Below are 17,394 nucleotides of genomic sequence, written 5' to 3' on the forward strand. Positions count from 1 at the left end.
AGCTACAAGACACGAACATTTCCTTTATTTTTAAAATTTTAATTTTATTTATTTAATCATTAGTTAATCATTAAATTATATATATTTGACTTTTAAATTTATATGTTTGACTTTTTAATTTTATTTTTATTCACTTAATCATTAATTAATCATTAAGTTATATATTTTAAATTCACTTAATCATTAAGTTAATCATTAGTAAATTAAAATTTTACTTTTAAATTTATATTTTAAATTTTTATTATGTAAATGTATTTATTTAGTAATTAATAAATAACTAAATATATAAATTGGATAAAATAATAGTCAAGGAGGAAGTTAAAAAATTTAACAAATATTTTCATCAAAAAATTTATGAAATAATATTTTAATATATTAAATTACTCAATATAATTTATGCTTATTTTTTAATTTTATTAATTTTAACACTAAACTTTTATATCATTTATTTAAATGCTGACAATATTAATTATTTAAAGTTTTTTAAATTGAGAGAGGGTAGACAATTAAATCATAAGGATAAAGTAGTAATTTTTAAAATTTTTAATATAATTACAAATAAAAAATTAAATATTTTAAAATTTTAATAGAATATTCTGAATGGCGTTTAAGTATAGCTTTTAAAAATGGAGGGAAAACTTCTGTAATTTTTGCCAAATAGGAGAGAGGTCTCTAAATTTTACTCTTTATTTCAATAAAAAATTCAAAAACCGTTTTTTATAGAACAAATTGTTCAGGGAATAGTATTGGATCACAGCTCCCACTTTCGAGGATCAGATAAGAGTAACAAAAACTAAACGGCGAGGGCTCCCTGAGAAACTGGGCAACGTTAAGCCCACATAATACAAAGCGGGATTAGAAATTAGCCCATCAACTGTTTTATTTTTCGCAGTGTCTTAATTACTGTTAAACAGGACTGGATGCAACAAATGAGACAAATCATTAATGACAATGTTTTGAAAAGAAAAACAAAAATAAGCTAGTATAATTGTTGTAAAAAAAAAGAGCTAGTATAATAATATCGTTATAGCTTTAGTTAGAGTAATATTGTCAATTGTAAATTTTTTGTCAACGAAGTTTGTGTGTGAACATGTTACATAACTAGGATTTGTGTAGTCACACTCACATCCAGTATGAGTGTGAAATGTCTTGTCATTTTTGCAGCTTCGTTAGCTTAGATATATGAGTTTTCTCCTGTGAAATTTGTATCCTCGAAGTCGCAACAATTCTATGATCCACTTTTCTCATTTACCAATTAACATATCGATCGAACTTGAGTGTGCAAGCTTTTGAAATTGAAAAACGGGCGTTTAAAAACCCCAAATTAACACTTGATTGGTAAGAGTCAGAGGAAGAGTTATTATCCCAGAATGTTAGGGAAGAAAGATCCTTCATCTAGAAGGAGATTGTGAGAAAAATCTACCCAAGTGATCGTTAATAACTAGGGAATTTTCCTAGTCAAAACTTTGTGATTTCTTGCAAGTGATTATCAGCTTTAATTTGATTATATAAATATGCCATTCTTAATGCTACGATTTAATATGAAAGATATCTCTAGTTTCATTGAACTTCGCTCAATCTCCTCCTCAAACACTTGGCATTATTTTAGACAGTTTGAATTAGATAAGTGCTTCTAGAAATTCTACTGCCTGTAGAACTAACATGAAATGCAACTTTATTGCAAACATCAAACTTAAAACTTAGGTTTTACATAAATCAAAGCATATAGGACAAACCCAAGCTTTCTAAGAAAACAAGATCACAGACTCTCCCATGATGTAAACTTTGAGTGAAACAACAAGAAGAAAGAAGGAAGGAAACCCCCAATTCGTTCACTCTGAAATTCATCGTCGATTAGATGCTCATAGGGCTATCAGGATCATTAAGAGCTGCAATGGCCGTTTGGATTTTTATCTCCAAGAGATCTTTCTCTTCCTCATCTGCCTGAAACGACAAAATGCAAAAGGCAAAGCAACACGACAAAACATAGGTTAGTAGTGTGACAACTACGCATACCTCTCAGTCTGAGGTGGTTGTTAGTTGTATTTTGCCAATCTGGTTTCTGTGTAAACATGAATATGCATGAATCTTGTTCTCGACCATTTTTATCAATCTGATAAATCAATCAAAGGACAATACAATTGCGTATCAGATTTTCCAGTTACTTTCACATTCTATTGGATTATTCAACTTCGCTTTCCAATCAGTATGACTGACAGGACTCTCTCCTAAAACAAATTTTCTTTGGGTTTTAATAGAAAATCTTGCTAATGTTAATTTGATGTATGACTGAGAGTGAGCTGATTAGTTCATTCATGAGCATTTATAATCTTGACCTGAGGAGTTTTTTCTTTCTTTATCTTTCCTTTTTATGGAAGCTAGATTGTCAGAGATTTTTTTTTTAACCAAAAAAATGAAAATAATGGTAAAAATCTCCGGCTTTTCAAGGAAACTTAAATTATTAGCATATCAAATGAAGATTTGGTTAAAAAAATTAAAATAACAGAGAATTCATGTATCTTAAAATAAACAGGGCAATTAATTTCGAAGAGAGGCTTGGGGTAAGTGTAGCTCCAGAACATAATAAACTGGAAAATAATAGAAGAGACTTGGGGTAAGTTGTTATTTTTTTTTTTTCTTTCGGGATAACCGATTTGGGGTAAGTTTTGCAATGCGGGGGCAAAAGCATCTAAGAATAAACTCGAAAATAATAATTATTAATTTAATATATAAACATTTACTGCAGTCAAAATTTAATTTCACCATAAAAGCATGTGCGGACTAATCAATCAATATTCATGTGGAATCTTATTATTGAGAGAGGATTAAATTCAGACAAGAATGATCTATAATTTCTAATATCAACTTTAAAAAATCATTTTTTATACTAAATCTGAAAAATCATTAAATAATTTACTCTTGGTAGAATTGGTGCAGTATCTTATATATAAGTTATGAATAATGTTGTATAGAACCCTTAGATAATCTATGTAATAAAACCAAGAAAGAGATATTATGCTGTTTGTTGAATGTTGATCTGATTTTTTGTCTCTTCTGATTTGGTTAAATGAATGAAACAGCCGATTTTATTTGACTTTGAAATAAATGTTTTTAAGACACGTTTTTTGCACTGGATTTAATCTTATTAGTGGGCCAAAAATTGTGAACCCTTGATGGAGGTTGTGAAAACTCTTCTCTACTGGTCCACGACAAAGCCCAGCCGAAAAGAAATACGCAGTGGATTACTGTATTAGTGGTCCACGATGAGAATGTTTTTGTCCTTTTTTTTCATTTTAATCTTGCCCAACATGTGAAAAAAATATTTAAAAAAAGATAGTAATGTATAGTATAATTTAATAAAACAATATGATAACAAAATTTGAAAAAAAAAAAAAATAAACTATTCAAGATAAAATCAAATCAAATCAAAATTTTATAAAACGCCATAGTTTATGAATTTGACCTTGATGGTTCGGAAAACAACATGATTAGACGAGACCACTTAAACAACATCTTATTAAAAATGTTAGCGTGTGAGCGGCGGGCCACACTCCATAGTGCGGCGGACATGAATGAAATGATATTTTATCCTTTTTATGAAATATATATATATATATATATATATAAACCGCTCCCGTTCAGCTTTTCAAATTTCAATTAAATAAGTAAGGAAAACACAATTTTAAATCCTTATACTTTCTCTATATTTTGTTATACATTCTTACATATTTTTTTAATATTTTATATTTTTATATTTTTATTTTTTAATATTTTAGATCCCTTCAAAACTCCTAAACTTTGTTCATATCGGGACCTAGAAAATCAAAAAATAAAAGTATAAGGGCTTAAAACACCTAAAAAAATACATGAACTTACAGCAAAATGCGAGTAAATTATATGAACCCAAAATTATATTTTCCCAACAATTAAATTTAAATATTTTTATTCAAAGAAAATGAAAACAAAGTAAAAATATTTTTATTATGAAAAATAGTAGACATTTTTTAAAAAAATAGAAAAGAAAATAAACTGTTTAACTTGTACACTCCCTCTAAACATATTTATAAGTTACTTAACATATTTTTCTAGGATCAAAGAAAGTTTTAAAATTTATTAACTTTGTCTAAAAAATTATTAAATTTTCAACATAAACCTATTAAGTATTACATATTTTAATAACATAATTTTTCTTCTCAACATTTAATGAAAGATAAAATAAAAAATTTTTAATAAAAATTTAATGATATAATTTATAATTAAAATTTTAAAAAAATCTCTCAATGTTTTAGAGAGTACATGGTTTCTTGAACAGTCAAGATAACGACCGTAAGGATCCGTGTTGAAGAGTTGTAGTGAGTAAATCCTAAATAATGTGTGGACCGAATAGGAAGGTTCCCGCGAAGAATCGAATGGATGAAAAGACTAGAGGACGTACGAAATTGGAAAGTGTGAATATGGGAGAGTGTTGTTTTGTTGTGGTTGACTTGTGATCTCGATACCGCGTGCGATTTAAGACGCACATGGACCATATGGTCCTATTACAGTTGCCAATGATGACGCCAACGCCACATTTTCACCATAGCAAACACGTTTTAATACTCGTTTTATGATTCTTAAAAGTTTAATTTTGTCCCCTTCGGTGCAGCAACCCCGCAATAAAACCACGTTGCGAATCTTGGGAAGTTTCTGGTCAGGAGAGCCTCAGTTTGAGGACTCCTGCTCCGAATTGGTTTGTTTACCTTTCTCGCACGAGCTAAATATGTTTCAAGTGGTCTAATGGGGGTGAGATATTTTGTTCTAGGTGTGGCCTCTTGGCCGATCCAATTTTCAAGTCAAAAGGTTGACTACTTGTGTCTGTTTTCCACTAATTTAGATCATTTTGAAAATCACAGCACGTGACAGGAATGTGTAGAATCAAACCGAAATCATAAATGAAACCAATGTAATTCATCAATGGAATTCAGTCTACTAGCGACTCTGACTTTTCAATCTTTTACATGTTTATCTATTTTGGTCTCTTTAGTTTATTTCGGCTTTTAATATAAACAAAAAAAAAACCTAAAATAACCTACTTGAATCAAAATTTTATTATATGACTTCTCTAAAAAAAAAATGTGACATGGGTAAAAACCTAATGAATATTTCATTTGTAATAAAAATGTTTATATGTTGGTGGATGCATGCTAAAAAAATTTATGGATATTTTAGTTTAAAATTACATGGATTTTTTTGGTTACATTAGAAAAGTTTGAATCTGAACTTTTATTTACACCTCAGAATTACCATGTGAATTAGCTTCATCTAGCATGTACTTAATTACAAAAAACTGAGAAGATGGGTTTCAATTGGCCAAACCCAACCAAACAAACCGAGCTAAACCAAAATAGTTCGGTTCAATTTGTTTTTATCATTTTACTATGATCGGTTAATTTGATTTTTAAGTATTTTCCAACCAAACCAATCCCTTACTTACACCATTAATTTTTTCACCTTGTTTCTAAAAATATTCAATACCTTAGAGCTATACACGAATAACATTTGTGATTTTTTTAAAAAATAACCAATATACCATAGAAGATTTTAAATATAATGTTTTTATGATTTAAACATTTAATGTATTTTTTTTTTAAATATCACTTGGAAATATTTTGATTTAATGGTTATGCATAATTTATTTTTCTATTAATATCGTATTAATCAATAACAAACAAACAGAAACGAGGATGGGTCGTATTGATGTTATATAGTATATGATCGTAAAAGTTAAATTTAAAATACTATCATTATAATATATATATATATATATATTTCTTTTTCAAACCTAAAATTCGAGAACGGAAAGGGGAGAGAGGAAAATTCGGTAAAAGATTTCAATGATAGTGATTTTGGTAGGTTAAGTATGAAGTTTTAAGTTTGAATTTATATAAATATTAAGTTCCACAATGTTTAAAGCTAACTTAATAATAGTGAATATGATATGATATAAAAAAAGGAACAAGGGAAGGATGAGGATAACATTTTTAATTGGCATTAAAGGACTTGAGAAATGACCCTGGAAACAGAGCAGCGAGTCATCCCTGATGGGAGGGACACCTAATCGCTCCAAGAGACAAGAGGCCCCAAGATTGACCTTTTAAAAAGGCTTTAATTAATTAAAGGTCTCATATATTGCAGAGGGACCCTTACCCTCACTTTTCCTCACTGATTCGTTTTTATTCGGACACCCTAAATGATTTTACAGCCTTATCATTCCTAAAATACTAATATGTTTCCACTACTGCCTTCCCCACTTTTCCTTTCCCATCCCATCAATTCCCACTCATGTAGGCCCCAATCCAATGTCCTAAATCTCATTCTATGGGGATTTTTCCTATTATATGGAAATCAACATCAACCCATAAATGTAATAAATATATTTTAACCGGTTTAATAAATCATTTTTTTATGAGGCTTGATCACGAATTAATTATGATTTTAGATCATTAAATTAATATCTTAATTGATTCAATAATTATTCTAGTTTTCAGTATTTTTTAATTAATTAATTATGTATTTATGAAGAGAATAAAAGGGTGGCATCGTGATGTGGTAATAAACTGGGACAGAATAAAGGGGATGCAAAACTGACCTCCACGAAGACTGTCTTTACGAGCCTGCCAGAGAAACAAGTTATATTGGCCGTAATGATCTTCAGCTTCAGAGATTCGAACGCTTCGCACAGTTTCACCATTGTGTTCGTCCTTTTGCTGCACGTCAAACTCACCACGATCGTCTTCTCTCCCATGTGCGTCACCTTCAGCTGCTCCGGGTCACATCCAATCCAAACCCGCCAATTTTATAATTTCAATAATGGAAGGAAGAGAGAGAGAGAGAGAGAGAGAGAGGAGAGAGGGGTTGGGGATTTCGATTCAATTAACAGATTAATGATTACCTCGAGGACTTCCACTGGGGAATTTCTTGAACTGATAGCAGAATCGTAAAGCTGCTGCCCTGTTTTCTTCTTCTTGGACCTGAGCAGGACCGGGAGGTCTTGCTCGTAATCGATATCGCTCGAGCTCTGCTTCGTGATCTGCTTGCCGGATTCAAGCTCCGATATCTCCGCCTCAATACTCCTCTCCTGTTCGTGCAAGTGTTGGATGTAATCGATCGCATCCTTAATTATGGAAGCCTTGTCCATCTGTATATTCATGTCCAAGGAAACGATCAATCCCTTGTGGTCGGCAGTATGAGATTTAGTTTTACTCGGATTTGATGTTACCTTGCTAATGTTGGGGACGACGGCTCTGAGAGCGAAGAGTCTCTCGTTGAGCTTCTTCCGGCGGTTTCTCTCGGAGACAATGTTCTTGGAGGCGGCGGAAGAGGCGGCGCCGTCCGGCGAGCTGGAATCGTAGTAACCGGAGAAGGCCTCGTCCCATCCCCAGCTGACAGCTCAGCAAATGGAATCAGAATTGGAATATTTGAATCTGAGGGTGAATTAAGCGCAGATAGGATGAAATGGAGTGAATTGAATTTTACCTGTCGAGCTCTTCGGTTTGAAGGAACCTGTTGGTTTCCCAGTAATGCCTATACTCTTCGCCGATGTTCTCCATGGTTTTGGGGAGAGGTAGACAGAGACAGAGACAGGGTGAGAGAAGAGGTGTGTGTGGCGTGTTTGAGGGGAGGGACCTAGCGCGTGAAATATTTTTCCGTTTTCAGTGAGGGGTCGGGAAGTGGGGGGTATATATAGTGAAGGAAGAAGGTTGGATTTATTTAAGCACGTGGGAGGATGCCATATGAAGAGAGAGAGCTTATGAATTGTGACGTGGCACTTGTGTTACTGCTATTGTGGGGAATAGGCCCTTCCGGGTGATTGGGTGCTTCCCAGAAGCATCTATTCCCTTCAAACCTCTGTCCTCTAGGTCCTAACGCCGCGTTTGAGGCCTCGACTCTCTGGTCACTCCAGACGAAAACTATTATTATTATTTTTATTAAACATTAAGCAAGTCTATAGGGCAAAAAGAAACGATAAGAAATTCCAACTCTTGTAAAATTAGTATTAAGGAAGAATCTTTGGTACAGTAAGTCTTAAAATATATAATTGATGATAGATAAGTCTTTAATAAATTTTTTAAAAAAAATGAGTTGCAAATCTTAATCTCGATACACAGTTACAAATTAATAATTATATTTAAAATTTAAATATTTTATTTATAATTAAAACTACTAAATTTACAATTATTTTAATTAATATTTATAATTTATTTTTAAAAAGTTACAAACTTACTGCCTCCTTTTGAAAATATAATGTATTTTTTTTGAAGAATTAGATGTTTAAAAATGTAAGATATTTTTAGTTTTTTGAGATGTAATTGTTATATTTTTTTCAAAAGTACATTTATTGATAATTTTATATTTATTGTAAGATATTTAATAGAGATAAATATAAAAAAATAAAGTTAGTTAAAAAGTAGGTAACTATTTTATTGGGAGGTGAGATTTAGTTAAAAATACTTTATATTTTTAAATGAAAGGAATAACTATTATTAATTTTTCTTTTAAAACTTAACAGCCATTCCCTCCACACAATATGCAATTCCAACTCTTATAAAAGTTGCATCAAATGTTAAATATTAAAAATAATTTAAAAATTAAAGCACTTCATTCTTATTGTATGAAATATAAAACTTGGGAGTAATAATAATTCCTATTGCTTAATTAAATTTTTTTAATTTCTCACATGTGTCCTCTTGTTGGGAACAATTTTATTTGAAATACAGTCCAACATTAAATATGAGTACTTCTTTTAATAAAAATTTAAATATTAGTTTGTTATATTGTGAAAAATTAATTTCTTACTCAACTCCATTGGTATAATAATTATATTTTTTATCATAATAATGATAATTATATATGGTGGCCTAGCTGGGGGAGAGCACAGTCAATTTCAATTAAATAATGAAATTTATTTGTGGTGCGCCGGGTCTGTAAGAATTTCTCGCAACTTCGTCCAGAGGAAAAAAAAAAAAAAAAAAATTTCTCGCAACTGTGCGTGTCATGGCCATTGGTCTACGGTCTACGACTCGGTTTGTTAAGAGCTTGGTCCAGCTCAGCTCGTTACTCCTCGGACCACAGCAACGCGTACTTGGCATTGCCTTTTTACGCAATTAATTTTATGCTCCGTCTTCCTTGCCACGTCTCCAATTACTAATTTTTATTTCAATTTGACATGGTCTCTCCTTGTAGTCAAATTTTAAAAAAATGCGTATGTATTTGTACTATTTTATTGTGAAATCACAACTGTTAGCAAGAGTAGAGGCAGAAAATTTTATTTATTGGCTGAAATTACAAAATACAAGCATTCATGTCAGGAATTTCAATAACTTCACTTTTACACAAAAAAAAAGGTAAATTTTTTTAGAAAACATTTCCAACCTTAATCTTTTAACTTTTGAATGAATAATTTTGCAATAAATATCAAACATGTTGCATTCGAGATGTATTGAGATTTTTATTACAATGCTTGAAAGATTTTGTTAATAATTCACATAATTTCTTTTATTAAATGTGAAAAAAAAAAGCAAAAGCATGTATATATAGCATTATCTTATTAAGAATAAGTAAATCGTGTGATAACTATATTTTCGAGAACTAAAGTAATTATAGTTTTTATACATGGATAAAAGATTATTTATAATTGAAATAAGATCATTGCCTAGTGTGTCTAGGCATGGGCAGCACTACATTATAACCAAGGGAGGCAAATGCACCTTTTGAGTTTTGAGAAAATTATAAAAAAGTTTATATATTTTAATATTTTTTTTAATTCAAATTTTTTGCACCCCTTAGTGCAAGTTTAAAGTTTTTTGGTTCAATTTTTTTAAATTTTTTTAAGTTATTAATTTTAAAAATGTTGCACCTAATAATACAAGGTCTTGGCATTGCCATTGTGTACAAGCCACTATAATGTGATACTTAGCCCCTTCCTGTCTGAATATCATCATTGTCAATTAAATTGACAATTTAAAATGCAAAAATATTTTATAATTTATCATTATCCTTATAAGAAGAACACACAATATTAACAATTACGTTTAAGTTTTAAAAGAATGGGTATACATCAACTACTTCTTTACCCGCAACAAAAAGAGTTATTTATAATTAGCAACCTAAACATTGTGCATAATATTACCAGAAAAATATAAAACCCTTACATTTTTTGTATATCTATTTATAGCGGGTTATTAATCTATTTTTGTATGCATGCTCAGTATCTTACATCATTGGATATGTTTTCTTATAGCTCATTTCGGAAACTGATTAGTGATTAGAGTAATTTGTTATCGTTTTTACTTTTTGAATTGATGGTAATATATTAACACATGAAAGTTACATAATTGCATGACTAGATCATATCATTTGAGCATTGTCGATCAGGCTAAGTTAGGATAGCTCTCCCAAAAATCTTTTTTGCATTTACATATATTTGAAGCTGAGATTTTGTGCTTAAACGATCATAATCACTTTTACTAAAAGTAGCACTTATTAATGACAGATCTTGTACTATATTCGACATTACAGTACTAATTTACTTATTTTCATCTAATTAGAGGTAAATTATAGCTGCAACTCATCCTGTGCCCATTCAGCGCTCGGCAGGGAGCTTTTTTTTTTTTAAAAAAATAATTTGCATTGATTTCATAAAAAATAAATTAATTATAACACAAATATTTATTTAAAAAAAATTGCACCAACCATGTTGTGCTTTTATCATCTGCTAGCTATTGATCACAATCATGTTTGGCGGCAGGCTTTTAAATATTACTTTTTCACCACCTACATGTATTTTTTTTTTAAATAATTTTGTTCAAGACACAATTTTGATACTTTAAGCATGCATGATGCATTTCTAATGCAAGACTCTCTTTTTTAACTTGGTGATTATATTTTAGTGACTTCAATTATTATTATTATTTTTTACCTGAAAGATATGTTTTTTTATGTAAGATGAAATGGAAAGATACTTTTATATAAAACTAAAGCGGAACAACACGACAACAGCACTACGCAGGCAAATTAAAGCAAAAACACAGCATCGAAAGCAACACAACTTATTTTTAGGATAACACAGTTTTCAGTCCTTTTTTTCTCAGGAGGGATTATTTATTTTCATTAGAGACTTTTGCAAGCCAACAATAACTTATTATATTTAGGAAAAATTAAATATTGATTGACATACTACAAATTTGTTTGGATTAATGTTTGTAGAACTATATTTTATATAAACTATAGTTTGTAAACTAAAATTGAGTTAAAAGTTAGCTATGGTAATGTAATTTATATTTAGATATTTTTTTGTAAAAAGTAAATTTCACAAACTAAATCTTTCTCTGGATGATATAATTAAAAACCAAATTTAGATATATAACAACTAAAAAAGACATATGTTGGTAAACAAAAATAAAAATTATACAAGTTGTATCCCTCTCTCTCTCACTCACTCATATAAGTATGCAATTTGATAAATGGAAGAAATGATATTAAAATTGTAATTATAATTATAATTATAAAAATAAAATATTTAATGTATTAATATGAAAAATATTTTTAAATACTAAAAAACTTAACTAGGTCTATTTAAAGAATATATATATATATATATATAAAAGTTACAAATAATAAAAATGTTAAATTTATAAATAATAAAAATATCAAATTTCAAAAGAAAATGTGGAATGATAAAAAAGTTGTTCAATGAATTTAAAATGCATTAAATGCTGCCAATGGTTAAATTTCAATGTAACTAATGTAAAATCTTTAAAAATTAATTTTTGACATAATTATAGTTTGATAAAAAAAACTCATTTACCATTACCCTTACACAAACATTTTTTTTTATCTCTAACTAGCTTTTAAACTTATAAATTATAGTTTAAGTTAACTAAATAGAATTTCAGTACTTCAAGTTCATCTAAATTAGGATATGTTTGGAGTGACAAGGCATTTCCCTTAAAAATATATCACATTTCCAATATAAAACTAAAATCTAAAAAAATGGCATTTCCAACATATTGTCTTTAGTCTTACATACTCCCTTCATTCAAAAATGTAAGGTATTTTTTAAAAAGTTAGATGTTAAAAAATATAAAGAATTTTTAGTCTTTTGAGGTGTAATTATTACATTTTTTTTAAAGAACCCCTATTAATAAATTACTTTATATTTATTATAGGATATTTAATAGGGATAAATATGAAAAAGTAGAGTTAGTTTGAAAGTGAGTAACTACTTTATTGAGAGGTGAGATTTAATTAAAAATAAACTTAGACATATTTATTATAAGTTTTTTTTTTAAAAAAAATGATGCACTCCCTTCTTTTAAAAATATAAAATATTTTTAACCGAATCTCGCTTCTAATAAAGTAGTTACTTGTCTCTAAATTATCTATCTTTTTATATGTATTCTTATTTAATAATGTATTTCACCCTGAAATAAATATAAAATAATTTATTTAATAGGAAAATGGTTGTACTTTAAAAGATTAAAAATGCTTATATTTTTTAACATCTAACCCTTTAAAAAATTTCTTATATTTTTAAATGAAGGAAATAACTTTTTGAAATCATTTTACATGAAAATATTATTAATTATTTACTTTCAATTTTATCCTTTCACAATTTTTTTTAAAAATGATGTATTTAAAAAAGATAGTAAATTGATAGTTTCTTTTTAAAAATAATATAAATAACTTAACAACATTACTATGATAAGGTAATTAGAATTGACTTTTATTTATATATAAATGGAGAATGCAGGTTTCAAGAGCCTCCTCAAGGTTACATTTGTGTTTTTGCGCATTGGATGCAAAGATCCAATATGGAAATGATTTTAGACTGGTAAAAGGAAAAAGCACTGAAGTGTGAATGTGCTACCATGTTCCCATGAACAGAGGCATAGCCGCAGCGGACCACGTGGCCACATGGGAAGGGGATACATGGACGGTGGTGATTGAATTTTTATTCTGAAAGAAAATGACTTTTGTCCCCTTTGGAATTTCTGTTTAGAGTTTTTTTTAAAATAAAAAAAATCTTCCAGTGGGGAGTTGGGACCAACTCGTTAGTTATTGCCAATTTTTCATGATTCTTGAATTTGAGCTCTTCTAGATTTTGTAATATTAATTAATATTTAATTTTTCAATTTTCAATTAGATTGATTCCTATAATTTATTTTATTTTAATCAAATTCTTATAATTTGATTGATTAAATAAACTAATTTTTGAAAATTAAAGTTGTTAATGAATGGTTAGTTATTATTTTTTAAAAATAATTTTAAGATTAATAGAATATTTGATAGAATATGTTGGCTAAAAAATTTGATTCAATACCATGTTTACATTTTTATTAGTTTTTTAATAAAAATTATATATGTATTAAAATTATTTACAAGACATAATCTAATTGTATAAATTTTTAGTTATAAAAATTATGAAATTAATTTTAAATTTAAATAATATTTTAATAAAAATGTAAAAATTCTTAATTTATTTTTTAAAAAAATTGAGAATTTTAAATTTCAGGAATTAACATGATTAATTGGTTAAATTATAAGGGTTTGATCAATAAAAAAATTGCAAATATTTAATTCAAATTTGAGAAAAACTATAAGCACTTGAAAATTAATTTTTCCTTAATATTTCCTACTCACATGAATGAGTTTTTGTGAAGAGTAAAAATAAAATATGATAAAACACAGCTAAGAACGTCTGTGGACTACATGTGCATTAATAGTTTATACAAGTATGTATTATTATTCAATTGAGTTTTTAAGTTTATTGTTTTCACAATTTAAAACTTAAAAAATTATATTAACTTACTCATAAATTTAAATTATATATAAACTCATTTAAACACGCTAGTTGACTCTCTAAATCCATCATGTTTAGTTTTTTAACTTATAAAATTATATCAACTTACTCATAAATTCGAATTATATGTAAACTCCGTTAAACTTAACTTGTTAGATTCATCAATTTTTTCAAATTTGAGCGAGTTAGGTATATTGTGCATAGAACTTGGTTCATAAAATGAATAAAACTCATATCAAATAAAAATAAAACTCAAAAGCAAAAACTATATTAATAGAAAAGAAAACAGGAAATATAAAAAATATTGCCCTATTTTAAAATTTCTATATTGAGTATAATAACTTGTTAGTGTGGGATGGATTTAATGTCAACTGTTTGTAAAAATGTATTTAAATTAAATTATTTAATCATATAATTTTAACGACTAGTTATTAAGAGCAATAAGTTCTTACAAATTTATTATCCTAGTTTATAATTTGAATTTATATTTCCGTCGTGTATTTACTTAAAATTTGTGCGTTTGGCCACCTTTTTAGTATACTACCCCCGTCCTTTTTTTTTTTTTTGGCCAACGGACAAACCCCCCATGTCTTTATTAAATAATATTTTAACACATTTGTGGATGATAAAAACTTAGTTAAAGTTAGGTATTTCTTAAACTAGAAAAAAATTAACAAATTTTTAATATTATCCTTCAAGTTTATTAAATTATTGTTTTTCCATCTCCGTTTCTCTCTAGTCTCTACTTAATTAGCACAAAGAAGGATAAGGAAGGAGAAAGTCAAAGTAACAAATGACATTAAGAGAACAAAATAATAAATGCTTAAAACAAATTGAAGAGTTCCTTTATATGTGTGTGCGTGTATCTTGAAAAATTAGGGGAATTATCACAAGTCATCAAACTAATCAGAATCCTCATTGTGTGGGATTGACTGTTATTATTAATGACAATCTCAATAATACTTTTGGATACCTTTGACATTTTTATTCAATACAACTGCATATCTTAATATTCAAGTTTAAAATTTTAAAATAAACTAATTTGATTCTATTAATCAATTACCACGTGACACATGATGAGAGAGGTATTTTAATAAGTAAAGTTCTGAGAACTAGCTAGAAGGAGTATCACTTTGTGTTTGTCTTAATTTATTTAATTTCTAACTAGATGCATGAATACAGAGATTGAATCTGTGACTTTTAAAAGAATATTATTTTTTAATGAAAGGCTATGGCAAAACTATACAAGAGAAAAGTTCAGGTCATGTTACACATTATATAATTTCTACAGCCATGGAGTGGATCATAAAAAATCTTAATATCAAGGTTATTGTTAAAAACTTGACAAGAGAATCAATCCACATATCTGTTAACTTCTTTACACATATGTTTAAAAGTGATTGTCCAATTTATTCAAAAATAAATTTAATTTCACCTAATAGTACTATTTTTCATCAACTTCAAAACTATTGACATTCATGATTAATGCTCATAGATTAAGAAAACTTTGATTTGATTGATAGATGTAAAATAATTTTCTACATTAACTAAAATACCCTCATTATATTCTCTTGTTTATATTTAATATATTTTCTCCTACTCCAACGATTTAATGTAATTCGTAATGTAAGATAACAGGTAAGAAGAAGAGGTGATAATATGTACATACATAATTTTTAAAGTTGATTTTAAAAAATGAAAAAAGGTTTTAAAAAGATAGAAAACTAAAATGCCCACACTGGGGATTTTAAAATGTGCCTAACGTTCCCTTTATTTATGATTAGGGAAATAATTATTTTGTTTTGGAAAATATAGCGTTAAAACTTTTTTGCTAACCCATGATAGAAAGACATAGGAGAATGACAATAAAGTTTTAAAAAAGATAATTTATTACAGCCATGTATCTTTCAAATTTTGTGGAAAAATGAGTTATAAATATTAATTTAGACAGTTAAAAACAAAAACTTTAATTAAAAATTAAGAGTTACATTTAGAATAAAATGGACTATTTTATCCAAAAAAGAATGAATGACTTATTTACAATTCAAACTCTTGAATTTTCAACCGTTTAAATTGATATATATACAAAATACATCTTAAAAATTTTATCAAGAATCCAATCATCATTAATTTTTTTTGTGAGATTTAACTATCATCCTTTCTCAGCACAATTGGCATGTTAAAAAAGTTAATGGTCATTTTTATCCTTAATTTACTCAAAAACTACCGGGCACCTTAAACTCTACTATGAATTAATTTTGTCCCTTAACATTAAAAATTCTCTCACTTGTGACCCTGTCATTAAAAATGCCTAATTTTTGTTTGCCATCAGTGAATCCACCATTATTATTATTTTTTATTAATTTAAAAGTTATTTTTATCTCTGAACTTTTATCTGAAGAGTCAGTGAGCTCACCCAACTCAAATATTTTATAATAAAAATATTAAAAAAATATAATGTGAGATCTATTAATAGTAAAGAGATGATGGAAAAATAATAGGATGATGAGTGGGAAAATCTTTAACATTGAAAAATAAAATTAATTCATAATTAAATTTAATGTTAATAATTTTTTAAGTAAAATTGAGAGGTACAAAAAAAACCTTAACTTATAATAAAAAATCACTCTCTTTGATCGGCATGTATAAAAATTACTCTCTGTCACAAGTTGCAACTAAAATTAACGATCAATGAAAAAGTGAAAGTTGGTGTTATTGGAGCAACATGTTTTGTCTTAAACGTGGGCTCTCGTATTTTACTGTAGGGGCATCGGGCAACATGAGTATGCTTCCTTCCTTTACAATTTATCCCTTGCTTGCCTCTTAAAACAAATAATGGTGCCGCCTACTTTTTCATCAGAATGACGCCACCAACCCCTGTTCACATGACGTTATGCGGGTGGATTAGTGTCAATTACGATCAAAAAGCAGAGTTTGATAGCCGATTTTAAATGGCGACCGAGCTTGACCGCATATCTCTCATCTTTTTGTATGAACTCATCCTATTCACTGAAGCATCTTCGAATCAGATACAACTCATGAAATCAATTATAGAATCCTTCTGTAAAGACGTTTTGTTCGGCCAATGTTCATTTTGACAGGGTTGCTGATGCGAGCCGTATGTTGAGAGTGAGGCTCACTAGTGATCTTGGACTCTTGGTAGATATTTGGGTATTTCGTTGCTTCATAAACGATTATCCAGATCTCACTTTGCATCACTAACTCAAAAAGTGAAATTGATAAGTGGTGTAGACAATTTCTTTAGAATGACATGGATGGAATTCAAAAACCTGCCGAAACAAAACCAGGGTTTTTTTTTTTTATGAAACTTTATTTTTTAGGGCCAAATATAGGTGCAGGGATGATCTTATGCCTATCCTTAAGCCAAGGAAGGTGGCTAGCTTCAAATTAAATACATGGCGGAATTTATGCAGCTTATGGGACAAGTTTACAAATGTGTGGGCTGGAAATTACAAAATGGTCTCAAGGCAAAGTTCTGGACTAATTAATTTATGGTCTCCCAATAACTAACATCTTATTACTTAGGGAGAATG

The 17,394-nt window shown here is 28.6% G+C and overlaps 1 protein-coding gene across 2 annotated transcripts; it reads right to left on the minus strand.

Annotated features, from left to right (window-relative positions):
• Positions 1–1,658: 1,658 nt before the first annotated feature.
• On the minus strand, positions 1,659–7,680 carry LOC129308076 (transcription factor bHLH35). 2 transcript variants are annotated; one of them, XM_054949067.1, is made up of 5 exons: positions 7,516–7,680; positions 7,259–7,421; positions 6,932–7,177; positions 6,629–6,799; positions 1,659–1,944 (listed from the first exon to the last, which is right to left on the minus strand). In XM_054949067.1, the coding sequence occupies exons 1-5, from the start codon at positions 7,587–7,589 to the stop codon at positions 1,855–1,857; spliced, it is 744 nt and encodes a 247-aa protein (XP_054805042.1). In that variant the 5' UTR covers positions 7,590–7,680; the 3' UTR covers positions 1,659–1,854. The 2 variants fall into 2 exon arrangements, with proteins under 2 accessions (XP_054805042.1, XP_054805041.1); XM_054949066.1 differs by having other exon boundaries at positions 1,659–2,113.
• Between the last annotated feature and the right edge of the window lie 9,714 nt (positions 7,681–17,394).

The sequence above is a fragment of the Prosopis cineraria genome, unplaced genomic scaffold (genome assembly GCF_029017545.1).
Source record: "Prosopis cineraria cultivar Desert tree isolate PC_DT_omini unplaced genomic scaffold, ASM2901754v1 PC4, whole genome shotgun sequence".
Lineage (NCBI taxonomy): Eukaryota > Viridiplantae > Streptophyta > Magnoliopsida > Fabales > Fabaceae > Prosopis > Prosopis cineraria.

Excerpts from the sequence above, each read along its gene's own strand:
- LOC129308076 (XM_054949066.1), bottom strand. The coding sequence starts at position 7,589 with ATGGAGAACATCGGCGAAGAGTATAGGCATTACTGGGAAACCAACAGG. Across the intron at positions 7,422-7,515 it reads CAAACCGAAGAGCTCGACAG|CTGGGGATGGGACGAGGCCT; the intron begins GTAAAATTCAAT and ends CTGAGCTGTCAG. Across the intron at positions 6,800-6,931 it reads CCCCAGTGGAAGTCCTCGAG|CTGAAGGTGACGCACATGGG; the intron begins GTAATCATTAAT and ends GACCCGGAGCAG.